Genomic DNA, 26,562 nt, shown 5'->3' with positions numbered 1-26,562 from the left:
GAAGATAAACTGGTATCTGTTGGATGAGACGCCAGGCACACATCTGCCTGCACGGCCTACCCTGTTTGGGGTTTGGAATTTGTTTGTTTCCTACTCTTCTTTCATTCACAGTGCTTATCGGTTCTACTCCACGCACATGCTGTGGGATGTTGTCAGTGGTTGTGCAGGAGGGTAAATGCCATCAGTGGGTTTTCTGTTGGCTGTTTATCGGCTGGATGTTTTTGAAGCAAATAGTTTATACCTTCAGCTTATCATTGCATCCCAGGTTCAGATCAGTGGCTGAGCAAAGCAGCATCTGTATCTGGAGATGTTTTTTTTGGCTCATTCGCTGAGTTTTTTTCATGACTGAAATGTCAGACATCTGTTCTCCTTCTCTGTCCTCCTTTTTTCTTCTGCCTCAGTCCAAATTCTTGTTGCGTCCTTTATAACTTGACCACAAAATCCTTCCCAAGTTCTACTGGCGAAGGAGTAGTGGTCGTTCAAAGTCATTTTTGGTGAGTGTAAGGGCCATAAACAGATCACTACGCTGGAAAAGTGTTGCACGCATGGTATGCCTTTAGTGCTATTCTGGAGACACGTAATTCTGAAATCAGGAGTTCATGCATGCATACACACTGATATTCATGAATCCACACGCATAACACATGTGCGTGCATGCCTTTGCACGCATACACAGACTTCCTCTGTGAAGAGAAGACAGTGGAGGCAGAGGTCAGTGAGTCAGTGAGCAGTTTAGTGCAGGGTAATCCTAACAGAGACTTAATGCTCTGTGCTTCAGCACCCTGTCTTGATGGGATTGCCAGAAACACCATTCAAACACGTCTCAATATGGGGCCAACCTTTAAACGGACCCCTTAGAACACTAACATATGTGGCAAATTTACTGCCCCTATGTTTAACACCTGCAGACAATACTACTGTACAGATGTGACCTTTTGCTCAGGGTGAATGTTTGAATTTATTCTTTTAAACTTAGTTAAGCATACATTTAAGGCCTGACAATATTGTGTGGATTCTTTCTGATAGTAGAGGGTAATTTGCTCCGGTATGGAACTGTGAACACTGACCCAAGCAGGACAAACATTCCTGACATACCCATCACCCCTCAGGCTCCATTTCCCTGTGAGCTCTGATGGGTCAGTGGGCTTAAAAGCATGTACGATGTTTTTGCTACCTCTCGTCGTCGGTTAAACGAGACTGAGCCACTTGGTTTTACCGTGTACCACCCAAAGCCAAGGTGAAGTGACGCTTACTTTCACACCCACAGCGTGAAGGCGACAACTCGATTCCTCCCTTGTGAGCATTTATTAATTTCCTGCAGTGCTCCTGTGTGTTTTCCACCTGTAATAGTGCTGAAGGTGTAAATGAATTACTGGAGGCTTAAATTACACAAAAGTAAATACAACCCTGAACACCCTTTTTCATTATATTTAATATGCAACATGTAAGAACATTAGAGTTAGACTTTAAAAGTAAGAAAAATAAAATTATTAACAGAATTTGAAGAAATAACAGCGTGTCCAAATAGTTTAATAGAAGAGCTCAGGTCTCTGAAGGTTGGCGCTACTCATGTCCGGTAGGTCCCCTAGCTGCACGGCTAACTGTGCTACACAGCTAATGACAGCTACAGGCAGCAGGTAACTCATTGGAGTATGAATTCTACAGGTGCCCAATTCTTATATATTGTAATTTCTCTTTGTTAATTTTATGTCTTCTGTGGCAACTCATTATTTAATTCATCAAATGAGTTGTCAAATAAATAGAAAATGCAAAGACCAGGTTAGAAAAATAGATTATTTACTTGAAAACATTTTCATTTCCACAATTACAGCCTTGCAGAGCTTGGGTATTCCAGTTGTCAATTTGTTGAAGTAATCTGAAGGAATTTCCCTCCCTGATACTTAGACATGATCTGGCTTTTCTTTGCAATCCTGCCTACAAAGACAGTATCCTTCTCTGTAGAAGTTGAGTGTTTTCCTGGTATCGTTTAATCAAATGGTTGATTCTGATGTACTTGTGCTTTTGCTTTGTTAGACACAAGGGGCTCCCGTTTCTCTATTACCATTTCTATTCTTTTCTTTGAAATGAGGAGTATGCCACTGTATGAAACCTTTAGTTCCTTAGAAGTCTCTGAACAAGAATAGACCGTCAAGTTTCAGCGGAAAGTTCTTTTTTTTCTGGCTATTTTGAGACTATAATCAAACCCACAAATGCCGATGCTTTAGATACTCAACTAGCCTAAGGAGGCTAGTTTTATTGCTACTTTGATCAGCACAACAGTTTTCAGCTGTGCTAACAGAATTGCACAAGTGTTTTTTTAATGATTAATTAGCTCTTTAACACAACAAACTTGGATTAGCAAACACAATTTGGCAGTGGACCACAGGCGTGATGGTTGCTAAAGATAGTCCTCTATAGATCTGTGTAGATATTCCATTAGTCAGCCAAAATAGTCATTAACTACATTAATAATGTCTGCACTGTATTTCTGATCAGTTTAATCTTATTTTAGTTTATTCTACTGATATAAGGACATCTCTAAGTGTATATTTTACATTGATTTTGAGAACTGTGAAATAAGACAAATACTCTGTTTTATAAAGATTCATAATTTTTATGCCAGATGATTTGTATGCACTGTACTTGTAAGCATAATTAAGTTTACATTTGTGAACTAAGTTTGGTAGTATCACCTCTGCTTTTGAACTCACTGACCCCAAGCAAAAAAATGTTCCCAGCATTTAGACACCTCCCAGAATCATTGTCCCACTCCTTCTCTTCAGTGCACACAAGCAAACAGTGCAGTCAGCCTGTGTGGCTCCTAACTAGCAGTGGCAGGTCAGGAAACACACTGCTTCCTCTGGCTCTCTACTGGTCGGTTGAAGTGCAAAGTACCGTGTGGCCTGTGTGTTGTGGGCATGTCTCCGTCTCTCAGGCTATAGCTGTGGTCACACCAGCATTACATCCACCTCCTTCATGCACCCGATCAGCTCTTTAAACAGCTGTGCACTCCTGCCACAAAACCTCCTGGGTGCAAACGCATCCCAGATCTTGGGCACAGTCCGAAGGAGTTGGCAATGCAGTCCAACGGAAACGGATAAATCTCCAAAAACCTCATTTGTATTTCTCATTAAATTAATTGTTTTCATATCAGGAATGTACTGAGGGTATGATAGTCAGGACTTGTGGCTAGAGACGGCTTTTATTCAGAGAATGTGAAGGCCTTGTGATAGTCATCTTGGGCATTCTTTAATGGTCTTTATAAGACCATTAAAGAGAGGGGAAGACAAGAAGAAGGAAGTTTAAAGAAGGAAAGAAATAGAATACACTTTAAAAAGCTGTGTTCTGCTTTTACCATCATTGTAGAGGTAAACCAAATGGCCCTGTGGCTGTGCAGGAATGCAGCCGTGCCATAAAAGCGCATGGATTGCTTTCCTTTGTTTTCAGCTAATGGTCACGCCGATGACATGGAAATAGCATGCAGCTAAAGCAATAGGAACTAAAGCAGTGTGTAGTAACAGTTCATTTGTGGTATGGTTTACACTTTTTAAAAACATGTGGAAGAAAAAATTAAGGTCGTGTTTGATTCCACACTGATGTTGAAGTGTGTGAATTAGAAGAATGTGTGCAGTGTGAACTGAAAAGGCATTTTAATAGTATGTTTTTCTTTCAGTAATGTTGGAGGAAATATCCATATCCTATTCATTTTGATAATGCAGTGAAATTATGGAAATGTACTCACTTTACTTTCTATTATCATGTGGAAGTTGGCATTTTGTGTGAACGGTTTGTCAGGCGTAATGTACATGTTAACTACAAACAGAATTTATTACAACATCATAATGTTATGTGTGGTAAACTTTGTATGTTGAAGTAAACATGTATGGGCAGAGTAGCTGAGACAAAGACACCATTCACCTCATAACAAGACACTGAACCGTCGAAATGATATTGAAGCTGTCGTTTTGAGGTAAAAATTACATAATGTTGTTTTAAAGTATTAAAGTCAAAGCAGTGAATCAGAAAACACTGTAGATCTTCACATTTGGGAAGCAAGAGAGATTAATTTAAAATGATTGAAGTGATTTGAAATAGATACATTTCCTGTCATTCTAATAATTAATTAATCATCTGATTGTTTCAGCTGCACTTTGATAGACTCTTGGCCAACTTAATTTAGAACAAAACATCATTCATCATCATCATCATGTTCTCAGATTCTACAAATATCTTTCACCCAAGGGTTACTTTCCTATCGCAGGGAAACTTAAAGTGAAACTCTCGCCAAAATGCAACGCTGTGTCTTTTTGTGATTGTAAGGTCAGTCGAGACCCTGGTGATACTACATGCAAAGTTTCATGGTGTGTTGAGCCTTCTTAGTGTTTTAAAAACAGCGAAACAAACATTTTGATGCTAGTGTAAAAGTGCCCGTAGCACTCACATTGAAAATGATTTCAACCCGAAAATGAAAATACAGTCAATCTTAAAAATTGCCCCTTTCTCGTAATTATGCTTTTAAGCAAATGTCTGACTCGGGTACATTCACAAAAAGGCCCTGGGTTGCATTTTGGTGAGAGTTTTGCTTTAAATCTTTCAGTATCTTAAGGTGACTGCCAAATCTCTCAGACCTGCTTACATATCCATTTCCAAGTTACCCTTATAGCTTTGGAATACGTTATGGTAACTGTTGACTGATGTAAGGGGAAACAGAATCTGTGTGCCAGCTTCTTTTTAGTTTGAGTGAAATGCTTCTTGCTTCTGAAACAAGTGTACAACTGTATCAATGCACCACATGTGTTTTTGTTTTATATCGACATACTAAGGACCATCTTTCATTTTTATTTTCAGTGGGATTAAATCTGTGATGATTTGATAAGATTTGTGCCCCAAAACTGACCCCTTTTTTTTCTCAGTCCCATCCCAGATTTTGCAGAAGAAGAGTTCATAAACTCACTAAACACTTCCTCTTTGTCTCATCACCTCAGGCTGATAAAGACTTGCTTGTCGTTTTGCTATCTGGCATTCAGTTTCCAAACACACAATCTTACGGCTGAAAAATGCAGATGTCAGAGATTATTTAATGTGTACAGTAATGTTATTTGTGTTGCGTGTCGTCTCCAGGTTGCAGGGGGACAGTCTATCAGACACCAGATCTGAAGAGGAGCACAGGCCTCACATATCTGAACAAGCTGTACCTGACATCTCCTGTAAGTTTCACAACACAGCTCAAATTCAAAGCAGTTATTCTTCTTCTTCTTTTTTTTTTTTTTTTTAACATTTCTGTGGTCTCACGCTCTCTGTGTTGTTCTCCCCCCCCACCCGTTTGTGTGTGTGTCGTCTGGAGCAGCTCCATTGCCTGGGGTGGACATAGTGGCGGGGCGGTTGCAGGAATGCGAGGCCTTGTCTCAAGTGTCAGCCTCTGTAAGTGTCCTCCCAAACATCCATCACCAAACAATTAAGATCACTTTACAGCCATCAATTACCATGTCGCTCTCTCCTCCTCAACCTCCATTGTCCCAAGAGTGAATGAAAAACCACCTCGAGCCTCTTGTTAATAGGACAGGACCCGAGCTAAACTGATCCATCTTTATGTGGGCAATTCAGCTTACATAGCAGTCGAATAAGTGATAGCCAAGTCAGAAATCTCCCTGTATCATTTGCTTATCTCCCAGGGCACTTGTGTGTGATCTGAAAAGTTTGAAATGAATAGAATATCGTGTGACACAGCAACAATTGAGGCCGATCTAGGAGTTTTAGACAATACAGATAAATATTTATGACTTACGGGAGTACACACAGTTTTGTTCAACAGGAGGCTTGCGTGATAACCTCACATGCTTCGGGGGAAGAAATCTATAGAGTCCTTATGTGGTGCACGCCAGACTCCGACACAGGCAGACGCTCACATGCTGTTAATAAAGCGGCGAGCGAAGACGCCGGTACCTTTTTGTATAATTACCCACCAAAAAAAAAGCCGATACCTTTTTTATAATTGCCCGATCTAAGTGTTAGACAAGGAATTTTACGGCGTTCTCTAAAGAAAAAAGGGCGTTTGGAGCCAAGGCATTGCTCCGTGTGCGGAGCAGATGCAGAAAGGCTCCAGACTAACTGGGAGCAGACTTTTAGAAACTGAAAGCCCCGTTGAATCAAAGCCTGTAGTCGGAAGTCTGACGGATTAGGCCAAATGCAGTTTGTCCCTATCGCGAAATTAGAAAAACTGTGCACTTTGGAACATTAGACTGAATTATACACATTCTTTCAATTGTTTCAAGTGAAAAGGTGTGTGTCAATTTAATCAATGCATAACATCTAACACTCCTTGAATCTGATGTCCTCACTACCACCGACCTTCACGTCCACTTAGAGCCCACTTTTTTTTTTTTTTGCATCTGCTTACACTAGAGGACTGAACACTACATCTCCATAGGTTAAGCCCTGTCTGGCACACTTAAGAACAAGGTACTAATGTGTCCCATATGGAAACCACGAGTGCAAACGTCTACTGTCATCTACTGTAGCTAATGTGCTTGTTTTGTGTTTAATTGCTTATGCTTTGGCCGTCTTTGAAAGGCAAATGCAATTTGTAAGAGCTTGTTAGTTTAACTGGTCCTTCAGGGGCTCGTGGGCCACAGTCATTAAATGGTATGGAACAATAATGTAATGCTTTTATGAGCTTATTTGGGAGAAAACACAATGGTTAAAGTCATCTTGAGAAATAACTGATAACTGACTATTATTTAGTGTATCTCCATCTGCAGTTCTTGCAAAAATGTATTTTTGAGAGCACAAGTGTCCTAGAAAAGTGTCCCAGTTGTTTCTTCACTTTCTGCGCTAGTTATTTGCGTTAAAGAAAGGATGCATGCAACTTTTTCAGGGTCTGAAACTGTGAAGTCGTTTTTAATTATTAGCACATTTAATCATGCATGGCTGTCGTTAAATGAAGTATGCCTCTCATTGTATATTGCCCTGGTTTGGGCAGTAAAAGGTTGGCGATGTTGGAAAGTAAACACTGTTAATGGTTATCATTATTAGTCCGACAGACCCCCTGCCTCTGCCAGCTCCTTTAGGTGATAATTGCCCCATAAAGACAAATACTTTCCTAAAGCAATCGCCAGAGCAAATTCCCCAAACAGTTCTTCTATAGTTTCCTTTGTAAGTGTTCACTGATATGTTTTAATCAAATTTAGCTCAGAGCTGTACTGTAGGGGTGTTAACCATCATAAAATCTGCCAGGGGAAACTGTTCATTTGTGTGGTAGACATAAGATAATTAGTGTGATGCAATGCCATGTGTGTGATACAATGCAGAGCCGTTGTGATGGCTTATTTTTTTTTCCAGGGGACTTTTGGCAGAAATTCAGCCGATACACTGTATGGCTTTATGCATTTGGCACCAGTCAGCTCCTCACACCTCCACAGTCATGCAAGCATGGTTATCCTCTGAGCAAATCCCTGTGATTTTACAGTGTAGCTCTAGTGCAGTTTTATTCCTCCAAAGGTCTAATTGCAACACATTTTTTATTATTTGATGAGCAAAAGTTGTAGCATGGTTGCAAAATGTTTGATTTCAGCCTTTAGGTTTAGTGCACAACATAACATACTATTCAGTTAACTTGTAATTATATTTTTTATAAGCCCCAATAATTCAAAATTCATAACTTAATAATAGTTATACCTTAGGGTCAAAATGTCTGAGTCAAGGTGATATACTTCTACTTATCATTAGTTTCAACTGTAATACTACTTTTTTTGAAAAAAAATGGTAATATAAGCTTAAATAATTGAAAAAAAGTACATGACTTTCAGAATGTCTTGGTACTTAAGATTTCCTCCTGCATGACAGCAGGCACTTAAGCTGGCATGGACTCCACAGCATCTGATGTAACAGTCGCCTGACCTAGACTCATCTGAACATTTATAGGGGCACTTGAAAACTGTGAAAGCCAAGCAGTCTGTGACCTCACAAGAAGCTGGTTTGAGCACTATCACATCATGCTGGGATAACATGAGTCAGCAGGTTTATATAAACCTGTGGTACCAGCTTGAGTGCATGCTGTCACTGAAACAAATGGGGGACATACCAAACATGTACTTGACATGTTTCAAATATTTACATTATTTTCTTTTAAATCATGAAGTTGATGCTGTCATTTTTGATTGATTGAATTTCAAGTGATCTCAGAGTTTTTGACCCTACTTTTCAGACTTCAGCCTGCAGTTTGTACAGAAACCATCACAAGAGAATCTTGATCAAAATCTTTTGAGTGGTCTGCTAAGTATAGCTCCTGCTCAGAAAGCCTTTGGTTGGTGACAGATTGTTTGATTGATATTGTTGATGACTCTTCATGTTTATCTTCAAGATTATAATTCCAGTCACTCTGATATTCAACACTTACTCCACAAACAGTATGATTTCCTACAATCTATCCCCTCATTTGCCCTCTGCTAGTTTTTAATCCCATTGGCACAACCTTTAATTTTCCCTGCTGGCAGTTCTCCTGTGACTGAGGCATAGACAGTATGTTATACAACCTGTCTTTGTAATGCTTGAATAAAAGTCTTAACTGTGTTATTGTCAATATCCTGTTTGCTTTTGGCTGCACTAGCTCAGTGGTTGGGCCGGTGAGCCCTGTATACAGTCCATAAAATCCATTAGGTGATTCTGCTGTGAGCCAAAACAACAGGAACTCATTAAAAGCTGAGTGTTACTCCTCATATCCCTCAGCCTCCCATGGCTATGCAAGCCACTGCAGAAGGGGCTACAACAACACAATAAGTTTTCTGGAAAATATATAGTATCTCTTGTTTCTGACAGTTAAGTTTAATCGAGTGTTTAAATCCCAGAGTCCAAGAACAAATACCTTTAGATTACATAAGAAAATAACTTAATAGCACTGGCTTGTGCTTGTATGCTCTCAGGACATCTGATCTCGCCCTGCGTGTTTAAAGGGCTGGTGATCAGTGTAATCAAAAACTTTGTTATTTGGTTACAACAAAAATAACTTGGTGTTACAATACACAATGTTCTCTATCAACACATGTTCATATCAACTCCTTATGTCGACAAGTTCACATCTGCCAGGATGTTCTCTTCTTCATTCAGACATCAGCTCATCCATCACCCAATTTGATGAACATTAAGTCCTCGCTGGGCTGCTATTGGCATTTGCTTCTGATTTTTCACATTTTGGATGTTTTGATTGGAGTGCAAACTTGTGAGATATAGTTTGGTTTGTGTTGCAGTGGCAGTCATCCAGTCATCCTTCCTACAAGTGCAGTTGTATTTATTAGTCTCATTCTGTTTCAATCTTCCTCTTTGCTAGAGGAGATGTCTCAGCTTAGGATGAGTCATAGGAACAAAAGGAAATGTTTTCACTTTTAAGCTGTTAGCTGCTGCAATGGAATACAGACTGAAAACAATGACCAGTTGTGTTTTAAAAGAACTACAGTGAGCATATAGCCCACAGCTCGTATCATCCAAAGGAACAAGTAGCCCCAATTCATCAATGTGCCCAGTTAAAGGCCTAAAAAAGTAAGACCACAACAATAGAGTCCATCAATAGTGCTTTGCAAAGCCAGCCCGACCATGTCCATGTCTGAGGCCTGTGACTGCATGCACACTCCAGCAGTCCTTGTTGTGTGGAGGGCAACGTTGGACCAAACCCCAGATTGTGGTGATTATTACTGCTGACCACACACGTATAGCTGCACACATGCAGGCTATAAAATATTTAACTCTAAACTTCCACTCCTGCTTTTCCTTCTGTCTTGTTTGCTCTCAACATGGAACCAATTTGGCAGGACCCTTGTTTGTTAGTCGGGCAGAAGCATCACCAGAGGGTTTTTCCCTGTTCTCTTTTCGTTTTGTCATACTGGGAGGGAGATTATACAACTTGGGTTTTGCACCACTGACATTAATATACTCGTAAGTCAATGCAGAATCATTGCCACTCTTTATTTTAGAGATGAAAAGGCATTCCGTCTCTTGTCTTTGTCTGAGATTAAAGCATTCAATGTAAGCATCCAAACAAAGGAACAAACGTTTGAAACATTTGCGCTCATTGTTGCTGATAAGGACAAGGGCCGCTTTAAACTATAGTGAACGGAAATCACTTTTCATCACTTCATTGTGCCTCTTATGTATGTAATCAAATCCAGTTTATGCTTAGTTGTATTTTTCCGCCCTCACTACTTGGTGGGGCCTTGCTGTCTTGCACATGATTTTTTAATTTGCACTACTATGGTACGCTGTACATGTTGACGGCTTCCAGGTGACTCTAATATGTATGTAAATGTGTTTGCCCTCACCGAACTTGACGAACAACAGTCATATTTTGATTGTAATGTCTGTTTATTTATTGATGTTATCTAGGGAGGTGAATTGTTTGCAGACTCAGTACATCCTGTCAGTTCTGTTGCGTACCAGTGGCCTCAGCCTCCGGTCTGCAGTCTCCAGGATATATGGTCCTGATTACTGTATAGTCTTTCATTCAATGGACAGAGGAGTTTGAGGGCTGGCATGCAGTTGTTAAGCTGTAGGCACTGCTGATAAGAGAAATGTGTATTTCGTACTATATCATTCGGTCTTATGCCGCAAGACTTGGTTTTCTTTCTTTTTAAAACATATCCTTTAATCTTTTCCCAACCAACATCCGGATAGTTCACCAAACAATATGATCATTGCTAAGCAAATAGTCTAATGTCTTAATTTAAGTTTATAGTCATGTCATATATCGTTGGAAACCATTTCAGGATAACTCCATATCAACAGCATGAACTCACCTGTCTGGGTATTTCAGTAGTGCACCAAACCTGAACAAAAACGTTCTTCTTTTATATTCCCTATGTCCACAAAATGCATTTCAATCATCTATGTAGTCTAAAACACAGTATTCCGTTCACAAATGGTGACAAAATGGGCCAAAAAACTGAGATCACGGATGCTTATTCTTTTTTACAGGTAAGCATGAAAGTCATAGCCTTTGCCATTATCCCTCTAGACCCAAGATCCCAAGATGGCAGCCGTTTAATTTAAAGCTTATTTGAACAGATGGGGGCTTTCAAGCCCACCCCAGAGCTTACAACAGTCATTGAGTGATGGTGTAGAAAAGCGACTCACTCTCTTCTTTTTCCTCTCTCCTGTACCACTTACATACCAGCCTCTGGGTGATTGATGCATAATGTAGCCAATGAGATTTCAAATCTGGCAATATATAGTTTATATCAATGTATATGTTGTTTAATGCAGTTTTTTCTTTGAATAGGCTGTTTTTTGCTAGATGCCTGTTAATTTTCATTAATTTTGTTATCTGATGTGTTATGTTATGTGAGCCACATAAGACCATATGATTATGGACCCATTTTGTTTTCCAGCTACTAGGGGTCATCTGCCAGTTTATTTTTCATTTTCAAATTATTCAGTCTGATCAGACTTCTGCAGAAACTTAAGAAACTTAAACTATGAATCTGTTGGTGGCCTTGTTTGCCAGAGCTGAGAAGAGCCAGAGCGAAAGCAGGACAAGATGATGTAATGCTGTTGGATTTGGGGGGATACCACCAAAGAGAAAGAAATAAAGTTGGGGAGGGGACACAGTTGTAATGTTCAACCCGCCTCGATGTTTTATGAGGGCTGTAATTAAGGATTGGCTTGTGGTGTTGTGGTCCTGCTGCCACAGAGGGCCTCATGTATCTGACAGGCGCAGAGATCAATGCCATAGACCCTGGGAATCCTGCTCTGTCATTTATCAGAGGAGAGCAACTTAACTTGTTTTTCACCCTACCTCTTCTTTCGAGGCAGCCTGGAATCCTGAAATCATAAAATCAGCAGCCTGCTCTATCCCAGGTTTATCTTTAAGTGTTGGAGGATGACTGCTCCGTATGTATATCACCAGATCTCCCAGGGCCTTTTCTCTGTGTCAGCACTTTGTCAAGTCAACTCTGTCTCTCATTAAGTGCTTAGCACATCAGATGATGTAAGTGCATCGGAGGTATCATAACTTTTCCAGTGTAAACCAAACTTACAGGAGGTGGACCTCTTGCTGACAGATTTTATGTCTCACCTGTGCTCCAAGTTCACATATACTTGGTCCACTGGCTTAACAGATCATCTGGCCACTTGTGTACCATCAAAGGAATACATCGGAGGATTAGGCATGCTGCCATTTCAGGACTTGGCAACCTGGGTCTGCCTAACAGGTCCCTTCCCAGATCATACACTTGGCCAGCAAGAGGTACGAGCAAAAGAGGCCAAAAAGGCCCCTATAAGTGGTCCAATCTGCCTTTTTAGAATTTATTCTCTCTCATATGCTTTGGAATATGATCGTCTTTATTTTAGTATGATACCAATATAGTGTGCCCTTGAACTATCCAAAATGGCAGATTTATTGTTCCTTAACTGCTGGTGTAAGTTTGCCGCTGTCAGGCTATCTGCCAACAGACCAGTGTGCATACAAGCTCCTATAGATTTACTGATAGTTAGACAAAAATGCCCTGAACCACTACTGACAGTCTATCGTCCCGCATTCACTAAACAGATTGCACTGCATGCTCCAGGCTTTCATCTACACTTGCTGTGGTTTCTTGTGTTTTTCTAAAGCCTATAAAATAATAATTGCCCCCTTTTTTTCCAGAGATATGGCTCGGATATTTCCAGCAATAGCTGAAAATTATATAAAGAGTTAATTGAAGGGTCTTTGGTCTAATGTGACTTTCTCTCTTTTCTGTTCTCCTCACTAACTAGCGTCAGGCTGTCTGGGAGGCTGATCTGAAGGCTGTGCGAGGTGGGAGCTCTGTCGGGCAGACGGGCCTGCTACTGGGCGACTCCCTCTTTTCTAAAGAGCTGGAGAACATGGGCAAACAACTCGCTGGTAGGCTCTACTGTGTGGTGTTCATGTATGTGTGCTATACAGAATAGTGTCTGTACATTTTTTAGTGACTTTACTGATGAATGAGATACTTATTTTGAAATACAAAACATCCACACTGTGCAAATATTTATGCACATATTTATACGCTTGCGCGCGCGCACACATACACACTCACATTTTGAACTACAGAGACTTATGAAATAGAAAAGGGCTTTGAGGGCACTTGTGAGGAGTTGGAGGGGGTGAGTCCGGCTAAAGAATGCACAGCTTTTGGCCAAAGGATTTTCTTGGTTAATTAAAAACTGATCTTCCTGCTAAAATGAGTCAAGACTAAATAGAAAAACTAATTAAAGTAATTTCCACATGCAATGAATTTATCTTGGCTTCAGCTTTGACAGTTTCAATCAATAACTCTCCACTGAGTCACTGTGCTAGAGACAGATTTCATCTTCACAAAATGGAATTTGTGTGGCATTTTGGAAATCATTTTATTCCTAATGCAGTTCAAGGCTCGTCTTTGATTTACGTGCCGTCTGGACGACTCCGAGACTGCTTTTGTTGTCATGATGATCAAGCGTGTATCCACTTACGATTCAGATGAAAGCCTAGAGTGGATGCCAGAGGGAATGTCGCCATTTCATCATGTGTCACCCACTTGTTTGTTTATGCTTGTCCTCCCACTCTGTTTGACAGCGTCACTGTGTGTAAAGACCTCATATGTGTCTTCACATACCGGACTTATACAAAGCATATTGGTTCTACTTAGTGAACCTATTACTGTCACCCAACAACTGCTCTGATCCTCTCTTCTCATCAGCACTGAATGCACTGATTCCCTTAGAGCCTACAGAAGAAAACAGCACGCTGATGTACCATAGGAACAATAAGAGTTAACAACACACTTGATTTCATCCCAGAGCTCCTCAGATGGCATTCATTTCTGGTTGTTTTACACTGAGTTACTGAATGTTCAGCCCCAAGGGCTCCCACCAGGCAGTTCAGTGAAGCTGTTCAACAAGCTAATTCAACTCTTTCAAGCCTTTATTAGCTGCTAATACTTTCCATGTTTGGAGCCAGAGCCTCACTTTTCATCTTATATTGTTACCCCAATTATGTGGTTGTGAAATCACAGCTTCTCTGTCTTTCATGTTCAAATGAATCTTTTTTTTCTAGATTGTTAATTTCCTATATCATTGTTGATGCAATTAGTTTTTGGAATATTAATATATTTTGATTAATTTTGACATTTCACAACATGCCAATCTGCTGAGCGCATCACAAAATATTGAAATAGAAAATTACAATTAATCAGGGACAAGAATCTTTCGAAGATTAAATGCCAACTTTTGATTTGTGACACTTTTTGATATTTAATGCTACAGGTACATTTTTGTACCCACTGTACCCACAAAATAGCAAAGGAGACCTATTGTGCTTTTTTCATTTGTTCCTTTCGTTCACTGTGTTATATATGTCTTTCACGTCTTGTATTGTGAAAAATTTTGAAAGTTAAAAAGCTCAAAGTCTGCCCCAACAGACGCCCCTCTCTCCCACTGAAAACACTGCTCCTGAAACGCCTCATCAGTCGTCTCGCCTTAAATGCTGTGTCTACACTACATCACCAGGTCACACATTTCCATATTTATGCATAGCAGCTAGTTTGGCATTAAGAATTGATTCAGTACAGCTGCTCTGTTGTTGTTGTTGTTGTTGTTGTTGTTGTTGATATGCTGACTCTGGCATATGTAAGCTGACCAATCAAATGACACTGAGTGTTCAGGAGTAGGGGCCTTAAAGGGATAGGAGCTAAAACAAAGCATTTCAGACAGAGGGAGAATACAGTTTTACAGCACTGGACAGTATGAGAAAACTGAAGTGTTTAATGAACCTGAAAAGGTTCCATACCCCATCTGAGTAACACCATATTAGAAATGTGTACTTCAGCCCAAATTTGTACTTGATTTATCTAACCAAGGAATGGCTAGTATTTTAATTTCTTCAAGCAGGCTGCACATTATGTGGTTGTAAGCCAGCAGATGAAATGCAGACAAGCGATATGTGATTAGCACTTGAGTTTATTTTCAGAGGCGGGACCGAATAAAGTTTGCCTGAGCTCTGAATGCTTGTATAGCGTGCTGTGACCCTGTACTCTCTCACCACGTGCAACTGCTGCTTGATCAAAGACTAATAGATTAGATCTGTTTCTCTTTCTTCTTGTCTCCTTCTGTCGTCCTCCATCTCATTTTTCTTCTCTCTTCTTCCCGTTCGTATTACTGGAAGACTGGATCAGAACTTTTCAAAGGTTTATTCCAGATGGATTTTGATGCTCCTTCTTTGATGTTTAGGAGCCTTCATTTTATATCAGCGTCTGTGTCATGGCTTCTTTGTTAAACATAGTCACCCACATAGAATTTCAAGATGAAGTTGCTTACGATTTTATCTATTAGTGCCAGGAAGTAAGGGGGAGGCAACTGGTTTACAATAAAATCATGAGGGAAGCAACCATTTACGGAAGTAAAAAGGATTTTTCAAACAAAAACATGCTGTGTTTATCAATTTTAACGGTAAATGGTTTGAGATGAAAATTGTACGTCATGGGAACAGATTAGCAATGAACATATCCTGTTTACAATATAATGATAACATCAGCCATGGTGTGGGTGGTTAAGGGCTTTAACTGGGAAATCATCATACGTGGACCTGGAGTTTACGCCAATATTTCTTTATATAGTGAGTAATTTACTGCTATCCAGAGGCACTGGACCCCCAGCAATCCCATGGTTACCATGTAGCTGTGATTCAGAATTGGGATCAGGTTTATTAATGGGCAGGATTTCACATAAAATAAATTTGCCTTGGTGTATTGCTGCATAACATTGGAATGTACGAAATCTCAGTTTTAAAGATCCAGTGTGTAGAATTTAGAAGGGTTCAGGGGCAAAAATATAATATACTTTTTCACTAGTGTGTAGTCCCTTGTAGAGGAGGGTGCAATCCATACCTCACTGCTAGATGCCACTAAGATCCTACATGCTACACCTCTAAGTGTAAAGAGTACAGACATGCTCAAACTATCAACTTCCAGCCGGCTTTCACTCCAACATGTTGAATAAGGCAGCCTTGTCAGTGGCCCCGTGCAAAAGTTTGACGCTATGGTTACCCCTCGACTGTCACTTCTTGAAGCGCACCCTTTAATGCAACAGTACAGTAGAAAGAGCGACAGAAGTCTGCTGAACCAGGGGTGACTCCGTGGACCATTCACAGGACTTTCCTTCCAGAGACTGGTGTTAACATCACACAAACTCAAGAGTGTTTTGGTTTTTTTTGATTTATGTAACGTAAATAAGAGTTAACAACATATATGACGTGACTGATAACATGTGACATAAGTGATGTGTATGTAACATTACATGAAACTGAATTTATGCAACATGCTTTGCAAGACTCAGTGTAGTTATTCTAACTCAAAGTTTGATCTTTTCAATCTATTTTTTTATGCCTAACCCTAACCATCCCTGATATTTTGACAATGTTAATAATATTACAAAAGTCATTCAGTGAAATGTCATACGTTGTGAACTGTGTGTCAGCGCACTTTATTTTGAAAGTCTAACCTTGCGTATTATATTATGTATTGTTGCTAACTTGACCACAGAGCCTTTAATTTAATAAGTCTAACCTGACATTGCATATAACCCATTAGGGCAAACGTAACCGCAGAGCCATGCACGTACAAAACTGACCCTAAAGGGGTTGGTAGTGTCATAGCTGGGAGTGAGAACATGTTGCAACATAATCAGCTTCTTTATGGTTGGCAATGTTACACACTGCAACCCTGCCATCGCTGTGGGATGTTCAGGGTATATCATAATATCAGCCCACAACAATGGCAGGGCTGCAAATTTAATTATCTTCCATTTTTCAGTCAGAGCTATACTAGCAAATGCTAAGTTGTATCATGCACCCTTACCTTCCTTGTTATTTAGAGAAGTAACATGTGTAGAGTATACTCAGGTTAAAGCAACACAGACACAATGTACGTGTGCAAGGCAATAAGAAGTATGTGCTCTGCATTGTGTCTAAGGTTGACCTCCATGCAATCAGAGCTGATTAGGCAGAGAAACAGCCATCACATTATGCATGTCAGAGAATGAAATGCATTTGATCCCTAAAGGAAAGTATACAAAACAGTCTGGAATAGATTACAAACCAACTAAGTAATGTCCCAAAGCAGACTTTCAGCCTTGCATCCCAATTGGATTTTTGTTAATGAATGGGGCCATATGCGTGACATTTATGGACGGAAAAATGTTGTTTGCACAGGAGGTGAGCAGTGTGCTCGAAAACAAGGAAGTCAGGGTTTATGAAATGCTTGTCATGCTTGCTTTTGTTATTTATTTAACGTCACACGTATACAGTTCTCCAAAAAAATACTCCCCTCTGATGAGTCATTCCTGAAATTATCCCTCTCAAATGATAAGTCCCAGACTGGTTTGTTGAATCCCAATTGCCAAGGTCTTAGACAAAGACATAAAACACGGAAAAAATGATCCAGATGTTGATCGTAGAAGCTGGCAGCGTCACTACTTTCACAAACACAAATGTTTTTGAGACTACCAGTCAGGCAAACAAATGTGTTTTTGTCAGGAACAGGAACATTGCTCTACCAGGCTGTGCTTACTGTATATCAACTTGGAACCTTTTCTGACAGAGGAAGCTGGATTCACCACAATTTACAAGGTCTATAAATATTGTCATCATTGCTCAGAATGAGGATTAAAGCAAGCAGTCTCGCCTACTTTAATGCTCAGTAAAGTTCGTGAATCATCAGTCTTGTCGGACATATACTAACCTCACAGCACAGCCTCTGAATAGGTCATAAAAAGTAAGCCTGACTTTACCTCGGAATCTCTTAGTCCATTTACCAGAGTTACATGGGATTTGTTTTACAAGTTTCCAACATTTGATTTGTTGGGGAAAAATAGAATTTAAATGATGAAATAATAAGCGCTCAATCCCTGTGTTACTGTATCTGTCGAAATCTGGATGTTGACTTGCATTATCTCGCCTTTTTTTCTTCCAGAGGTTGAGAAGGACCTGGCCAAGCTGGCAGAAGTAGGGAAAATGACCACTCGGAGCACCAATAATCCGCACAGTAGCCTGCTCCACACCCCTCTGCGCCACAGAACCCTACCCGACACACTGCCTCTCACCAGCCTGCTCTCTCGACCCCAGTCTCCAGCTGGCAGCCTCTCGGGCAAGCCCTGTGGTGTGGGCCTGCCTTTGCTCAGCCCCAAGCCCACCTCCCTGGTCATGGGTCGAACTCAATCTCCCAGCAACCCTGGGAGCAGGACTCAAACCCCCAGAACGCCCAGCAGGCCTATGACCCCAAATAGTTTACTGACACGCTCCACCTTTAACCCTGGATCTCATAAAGAGGTGACCTTCAGGAGGTCTCGGAGCCGGCCTGTGACACCCACAAGTCAGCCCATGCACCCCCGACCACTGCTCACCCCTCCTGGACTAAGCACCACAGACAGCCTTGGTGCTAGCCTACGGGCCTATCTGTCTGAGGTAAGAACCAAAACTGAGTTGAACATTAATCATCAAACACACCTTTTGTTGCCCACTGTTTAGAGATCATACAAGAAATAATGCATGACAGTGTCCTTAACGTTAATTGTTAATGCTAGCTAGCGGTAATCGCCAAAACACGATACTATGTGATACCGATGGCGTTATACTATTGGCTGACAAACTGAAGCTGTAACCAATTCATCTACCTTTCTCTCAGAAAGCCAACAAGTGCAAAATATTGAGCTGTTCCTTTTGTTGACACAGCATCTTCCATGGTGTGTAATTAAATTCTACAGATTACATCTTAGCAAGTCCTCATGTGTAAGATTTATCTCCTGTGAAATAGATCAAACACACTGTGTGAGTAAAACTGTCTCAAACTTTGGGTCATGGACTTGGAGAATCACTCCAACTTTCTTGTAATGTTTTAGTATGGTGAGCGTGAACTTGTGTGCTGACAGTCAAACAGGCTCACTGCCCAAGTAAAGCTGGCTGTAGAACATGAGGGCCTTTACACATAAGGATTATGACCGAGCGCACCAGAACACACTATATCACACATGTGCATACCCTCACGCACACACATACACGCGCTCTTCGTGTGGGGTTTACTGGAGAACCAGGGAGGTCCATACAGTAGTATGTCATTTCATTGTGGAAAAATGACTCTGGCATAAAAGGAGAACTTTCAATGGGATTTCTTTCTTATATTGCTTTCATGATTTACTTAACAGCGGTGCTGTTAAATATGAGACCTTTTTGAAGGCTTTATTAATAGTGGGCAGGGATTTTGCAGTCTTTCCATATACTCTTTGACAGTTATGCTAGTTGACACCTAGTGAGATTATCCACAACACCAGTGCACCCAGTCTCCTTTTATTGAGGCCACCTGGTCCCATGTAGAAGGACTAAGACCACTAAAGGTAGCCTGCTAAGAGAGTCATGAAATCCTGTACGTTTTTAAATAATGGATGTACAGGAATGATTTCTTGAAAATTTGTGTAGTTATTTCAAGGAGTGGGGCTCTGTCATTCCATCATTAAAAAATAAGAAGAGAAAGAAGGCTTTTGCAGGCAGCATGGGCCATTTTATTTAAGTTTTGTCCTGAGGACCCTGCTGAAAAAAAAAAAAAAGCTTAGGCCAGCTTAAGATGGTAGCTGGTTATTATAAAGGTCTTGGTTGGTGTTAGGCTGGTGTTGTTGGTTTACCAAGCTGGTCTATCTGGTCATCTAGCCTAATCAGCCTGGTTGGTCTAAGATGTTTTTTTTCATCAGCGGAGCAAAGAATTAACCATTCTGATGTTATGAAATCCTTTTATTGTTGCAAAAATATTCACTGAAGATCGCGTGCTGACTGGCTAGCCCTGGCCCGTCACATTCCAAAGCTTCTTAACTAGCAGCGTAAACACCAACGTTCCCACAATGCTCCGAACTTCCAGGTCAGACCATTAGCTGTAGGCTAACTGAGCTTACTAGCTAATGGCAGCTACAGTTAGTGGTTTCTTGGTGTTGCCCCCTATTGATTTGGAGTATGAATTGACATGTGGCCAACTCTTACATATTGCACTTTTTAAGTATAGTATGATGTTGCTCCTTTTCATGGATTCATTGCCACTTGTCATGTGGCATGTGGCAAACTGTTTGTATTCGAAGACAGTTTTTTAAATTAGTTTAGATTCAATGTTTGAAAACGAAATACACATTTGTTTACATAATGTTCGCTTTACATTCACTGCAAGACCATGAATAGATGAACAGATGGATAAATTAGCAGACTTGCCATGTTTTTCAAGTCTACCATTATGTCTATTCTTGTACATTTTTCCACCCCAGGATGAGTTTTACCAGCAGTTACAGGCCATCAGACAGCCTTGGCATATTCCCAGTGACACAGACAGTGATATCCTGGAGCCTCCAGAGCAGGATAAAAGTGAGTAACCTGCCTTCCCCTTCCTTCCTTCTGTCGTTTCCTTCTTGTTTAAACTCTACATTTGATTATTTATCATCTCATTCAGGTTCTCTTTACTAGAGAGAGTTGCTGTGCATTCCACAAAACCACTCAGTTGAATCCACGCCTCACAAATCTGTCAAATTGCAGCTCTGTTTTTACCTTCCTACTCTTTTTTTTTTCTTTATAAGACGTGAGTTATATCACTTTACGACTGTGAGTAACAACATGGCTATAGATCTATTAAAAAGTGACGATTAATGTGCAAATATTTCTTGTAAAAAAAAAAAAAAAAAGTTTTATGAAGCACAAGGTCCTGTCATGTGAAAATTTCCACATCTCACAGTTGGGTGAGATCGTGGGGGGTTTCATAACGGGGGAAATGTTATGTCATGTAAGATGTTCTTTCCTGGCATCGTGTAAGAGATGCATCTCTATCAAGATCAAGTCAATAGACTTGAACGGGTCTTTCTTTTAAGTCGTAAATCTTGTCATAGTAGTGGTCTGGCTGGGATACACTACAGTACATTACTCTGGCGTCAAACATGACTGAAATAGATCAGACCTCCTTGAATCTTCTGGTCCATAAATCACATGACTGTATATAGCAAAATGGGCTGATTATCAGAGGCTTTTAATTCTCAAATCACTGAGGTCCACTAACAAACTGACAAATTTATGCTCTCTTAGCATTAGTAATTAACGGTGCAACTTCTCTGATCCTCTGAATTAAAATCTAAGATTTGTCCTGATGGAAGCACTAAAAAACATGGGCCCATTAAAATCAATAGGGTTGTTTTATGCCTGGCTTTAGAAATGTTTTCATATTAGTTTTTAATTGTTAGATTATTATGGCGTATGGTCTGCAATGTTAATATTGTTTAGGGATTGTTTGAAGCAGAAAGCTCTTAAGTATAAAGACAGTCCACAATGCTTAAGGTTCTGGGGAACATCTATGTGCTCATTGAGAGTGATGGTGATCTATACTGACTTTGGCCTAGTAAGAAGTCACAAAGTGGCTAAAAACATTTTTAATCCTCTCGGAGCAATGAACTTCCATACTTAATTTTATGAACATCATTTTTTGAGATTCACTCGTAATTCTTTACAATGAATTCTGCCTGTGAATGCAATCAGACCAAGACCAGGACACACTCACTGGCATTTCAATATGTAAATCCCACCACTACTGGCACAAAAATGCCAACTCTAAAGTTAATTTATGATTGAGTCAGAGAAATTATATATGCCGTGAATTCAGAAATGTTCTCAAATTAACTTAGCCCTGTTTTCTCAGTAAACAAAGCGTCAACATCGGCTACTCAAACTGAAAATCAAGTGCATGTGTGACTCAACAAGACAGTTTTCATCTGACGTTATGACACAAGAATTCCAGTCAAACAAAAGATCAAGAAGGCAAATGGTTGTCACATGGAAATATAACCCCCCTGACAAGTTCCTCTAGAGGCTTGTTGTTTTGCCAAATGTGTATCTTGCAAAATAAATGGATAAATTTTCCTAATAGCCCCTGGGGGCCTGCTCTAAAGCCTTGGCAGCAGTAAAGGCATGTTGAGAAAGGATATGAGCCGCACATTGAATTAGAGGTGGCTCAGACACAGGGAGGGAGAGACTGACGGAGGAAAGAGACCCAACAGCCACAAGACGTGACAAAGCACTTTTTGGCGTGAGAGAGGGCCCACAGGACTGTTTGCTGAAATCTGGTTTGTATGTTTGTGTGTGTGTGTGCATGTGTAAGTGTGTGTACTAAGTGTGTGAGTGATTGTATTAGTCAGGGTATGACATCCAAATTGTTTTCAGAGAGCATTTTCCACCCTTAATCAGATTTTTCAGGGGTAATTTTTGACCTATGAAATGGCTGAATCACATAGAGACAACGTCTTAAAGTATAATCTACAAACAGGAAAGAACCAAGAGGAACTGGGTAGCAATCAGACACATCTTGTATTGCCTACTCACTCACCACTGACCAAATCTTGTCCATGAGCCATTTTGTTCTTAATGTTTAAGTCCAGCCATGTACCTGTATGTCCATGTGTGTCTGTGAATGGGGTGGGGCTCGCCTTATTAGCGCAGTGACACCCTGTTCTCAGTATCACAACAGATGTGACTTAGCTGGCGCCAAGTGTGGTGAGAGCTAAATAATGAGGAAAAAAATCCATAGCTATTTCCTGTTATTCTATAAACTTCCACAATGGAACAACCACACATACCACAGTGGGGATGAAAGCAGTCTGTCCTCATTCTCACTCTTAAGCCTTTTGTTGTTAATGCCTGTGGTTGTCCCACTCAGCACATTAATGAATTACAAAGAACCGTACAGTGGAAGTTAATCTGTACGTTACATTGCCAACTCTAAAGGGGATTTAAAAAAATGCATTTTTCATTTCATCTGGACTTAAATGGATGTAAGAATATTCTGTTTTGTTTTTTTTTTTACAGGTGGTGCACGAGATGCCAACAAGAGATCTGTGTTTTCAGGTGAGAATCTGAGCCGTCTCAACCCCACAGAGACCGACTAACCCCAGTATGTGCGCCATCACTTGAATCACAAGAAACCAGTTTTGCTGTTGTATGCAACTGTCTGTTCAGTCTAGAGAGCCTCAATGTCTGTCAATGACCTCATTTGCAGAGCCACAACATGTTACCCAAATAACCACCAATTGGCGACTTGCTGTAGAAGCCTCCACCTTCATTTATGGTCCATTCAATTACAGTTACAGGCTAAATGGAGGGCACAGCGGCTCTGAAATGTGATTGGTGGAGGCTGGCCATGTGTGGAGACGGGAACGCTGTTGCCCAGTTCCATTAAGTCACTTGGGTTCTGAGTTTACACGCAGCAGACAGCGTCAGCGCTCAGCGTCAACATTTGGGAGAAGGAGAAAGTCTGTCTGGTTTGAGGTTGTCTGCGGTTCTCCTTCTTGTGGCTCTGGAGGTGCCCACAGTTCCCAGTGTCAGTGTGCCAGTCTGGAGGGAGATCTGAGAGCGTGCTGTTGCTGCTGCTGCTTGGCTATCAGAGAGGCCAGCGTATTGCCACAGCAACCAAACTCAAAGCTTGCTGCTTAAGTCACCCCAATCACTGCTCTCCCAGAAGTTATTGTGAAATATGGTCGTTGGAGCCTATACTGGGCAGCAGCAGCAGGCCTCATTTTCCACCTCATGTTTGTCTATGACATGTTCAAATATTAAATGGCCGTTTCAGAGTGATTACCCCGGTCATTATTCTTATTAGTGGTTAAATGTGTCTGATTTTGGTTTCTAGGAGACTGATGTTTATGTCTGTCATTTTTCACAGGCCTATAGTGACGAAGACCAGAGACATTGATCCCATCAAACTATTATGCAAACCACTGGACATTTTGAATATGTGTACAGAGACAATTATTTTTTATAATTCATATGAATGACAAAAAAAGATTGTATACTTTTTCACAGATATTTCATAAACATTGTACTGTAACTGTATGATAAAATGTGAAAATATAACTTCAGAGTATGGAATATAACATTTATTTTTGTTTGCTCTCTAGCATGCTATTGAACTTCCATGTGGAGTCCTGAAACAGATGCATTTTGTTGTTGACGGACTCTTTTTCTAGGCATATTCCCATTGTGAGGGCAGCACACCCATGTTAGGAAAACATTAATTGATATGCACTGTTAAAAGATGTAGTGTTTTACAAATCGCAAATACGCAAGTTGTGGAGGGAATACAAGGAATGCTGTTATATTAATTAAAATGACTTGGTGCACTTGTCCTCATTTGATTTTTGACCTTAATGTATTCCACTTTATGTACATATTTAGATCCTATGTACAATCCTAGTTCCAAAGAGCTTGAGACACTGTGTAAAAAGAAACAACATAATGCAATCATTTGGAAATGTATTTACTTACCGCAGTTTTTTTTTTTTAAAAAAAGTGTTCCCCAGCCCTTGTAGTAATATCATCCATACAGTCATGTGTTTCCCAAAGTGGTGAACCTCGACCAGTCTTTACCTGTGAACAAGTTATCGCTGTACATTCCAGGAAACACGACTCTGTAATGTCAATAATATGCAATGAAAGCACTTGTGGAGATTATAGCTGCATAAAACAACATTTCTGGGTTTGAAGAGTAATTGGCGGCTGACCTCCAAGAAATTAATCTGAACAAAGGATATGTTGTACACTTACAATTCAATAAGACACATATAATGGTCACAATGCATTAAATTACATGTCTCACTAGCTTATGTTTGCTAGCTAGACAGTAACCGTATTTGCAGCTGTTTGAATGGACCCTTTTCAGGGCAGACATAAGCACAGGTGTGACCAATAATATTAACGAAGGCTCCATTCTATTAAGTGTCCCAGCATGAGTGAGCACGCACAATACTACTGCCTTGAAACTGGCTCACCTGAATGGAATGCAGCCATCATTAATGTTATGAAGTCCACCTGTGCCTCTCCTGCTTTGATGAGCCAGAGTGTCTGGCGTGAAAAGAGTCTTTTTGTGTCAAAAAGCGAAGCTGCCAACTCAACCTAGTGTTCCTCAGCTGGCTGGGTGACATAGTGTTCGTTAGCAAAGCTACAGCATTACTTTTAGTGCGCTCCTCTGGATTTGCCCTTGAAAAAATTTCATGTAATTGCCCCCTCCAATATTGAGACCAGATTTTTGCCCCCAAGCCTTTGGAGGATGCCCTTTTCATACCCAATCATGATAATATCAGCTGTTGCAAATAAACCTCTTTACCTTTGGAATGTTACAACAGGTGTTTTTAGAGTACTCCAGTCTTTTGTTCCCCCAGTTTAAACTGTTTGCAACATGTTGCTAGCATCAAATTCAGATAAAGCATATTTTACACAAAAAATATGAGTTTAAACATTAAATATGTCACTTTTGCACTGTTTCCAATTGAGTACATGTCAAACACAATTAGCAAATAATCGCATGTTTTGTTTTTTTACCCAGTGTCCCAACTTTTATGGAATTTGGGTTGTACAAACGCAAAAACACTCATCCGCTGTTTCATTGAAAAATACATTGTTGACTAAAACTGCCTCAACACAGTGTCTGTTTAATCCAGTCTTTCCTAGATACACGATACCTCTAACTGTGTGTCACATGTACTGTGGTGCTGACAGACGAATCGAAATCTGTTCTGACCATGACTACATTTCTCCTGTGTGTTTGCCTGGGCACGTGTTGGTTAAACTGTGGTTGTCTACGACGTCATCTAAAGAGAGAGAGAGAGAGAGAGAGAGAGAGAGAGACACACACACACACACCCACACACACACAGGCGATGAGCACACCCTCCAGCCCGACACAGCCTGATCCCTCCATTCGAACCCTGCTGAGTTCTGTGGTATGGTACACCCTACAGTGCCAACTTTTCAGTCTGTCTCTCGGGATGTGGTCAACAAAAGTACTCGACTCTCCGCTCTCATTTCACTGAGGCCGATTCCTGTGAAAGGATGTGTGAGAAGACTAATCACTGAAAACCCCATCCTGTAAAACATGGTATGTGGATTCATGTCCCATGTATTTTAGCACATCATGTGCTCATTGGAAAGGGATGTGGTTTCGAAAGATCTGTGGAAGAATGTGAGGGCATGGCATAATCGCGTCAGAGTGGTGCCTTAATATAATCTTTATATCACTATAAACAATATTTTCTTGTCAGAGAAGGGGGAAATTACAATTTTCACATTTTCATATTCCATTTTCACTTTGTTGGATTTGAGAGTATGATTGCCATCTGTTCTTGTTCCACATATCACCAGCACACTGACTCCGTTTATACTATCAATATTTTCTCTGAGTTCACATGTCTCCTTCAGTTTTTCATTTGTTATGTCAGCAAAATATCAAGGCATGAGGAGGTCTGGAATATGACAAGACACTTTGGGCGATGAAGACTTAAATTACTGCCACAGATGTCACACAAAGACAGCGCTCTGATGCTTTTCCTCCCTTCTGTGTATCTGTGAATGTCTCAGCATGTCACAACTTATAAAGATGAAATGGTGTGACCATTACTGATACTTCTTCCTGCCACAACTTCTATCATATGTCTGATTACAGCCATATGACTTCTTGATTTTTCCAAAGATGATTATGATTCTTCATATATTATCATTCAGCTCACACAGCATCTTTATCAATCACA

The 26,562-nt window shown here is 40.4% G+C and overlaps 1 protein-coding gene across 2 annotated transcripts in view; it reads left to right on the top strand.

Annotated features, from left to right (window-relative positions):
- The window catches only part of c19h8orf34 (chromosome 19 C8orf34 homolog), a 64,095-nt gene extending 39,930 nt beyond the window's left edge, over positions 1-24,165 (top strand). Inside the window, exons 9-15 of one of the 2 annotated variants that reach the window (XM_037079766.1) lie at positions 5,122-5,207; positions 5,348-5,421; positions 12,739-12,865; positions 17,949-18,439; positions 20,275-20,371; positions 22,850-22,934; positions 23,703-24,165. In XM_037079766.1, coding sequence (XP_036935661.1) covers positions 5,122-5,207; positions 5,348-5,421; positions 12,739-12,865; positions 17,949-18,439; positions 20,275-20,371; positions 22,850-22,929 — 955 coding nt within the window. In that variant the 3' untranslated portion in view covers positions 22,930-22,934; positions 23,703-24,165. The remainder of the gene's footprint in view (positions 1-5,121; positions 5,208-5,347; positions 5,422-12,738; positions 12,866-17,948; positions 18,440-20,274; positions 20,372-22,849; positions 22,935-23,702) is intronic. The other variant, XM_037079767.1, reaches the window with a different exon arrangement.
- Positions 24,166-26,562: the final 2,397 nt, after the last annotated feature.

Source organism: Acanthopagrus latus, chromosome 19 (assembly GCF_904848185.1).
Source record: "Acanthopagrus latus isolate v.2019 chromosome 19, fAcaLat1.1, whole genome shotgun sequence".
In the NCBI taxonomy this organism is placed as follows: Eukaryota; Metazoa; Chordata; class Actinopteri; order Spariformes; family Sparidae; genus Acanthopagrus; species Acanthopagrus latus.
This window is presented reverse-complemented; position numbering and strand designations above follow the sequence as displayed.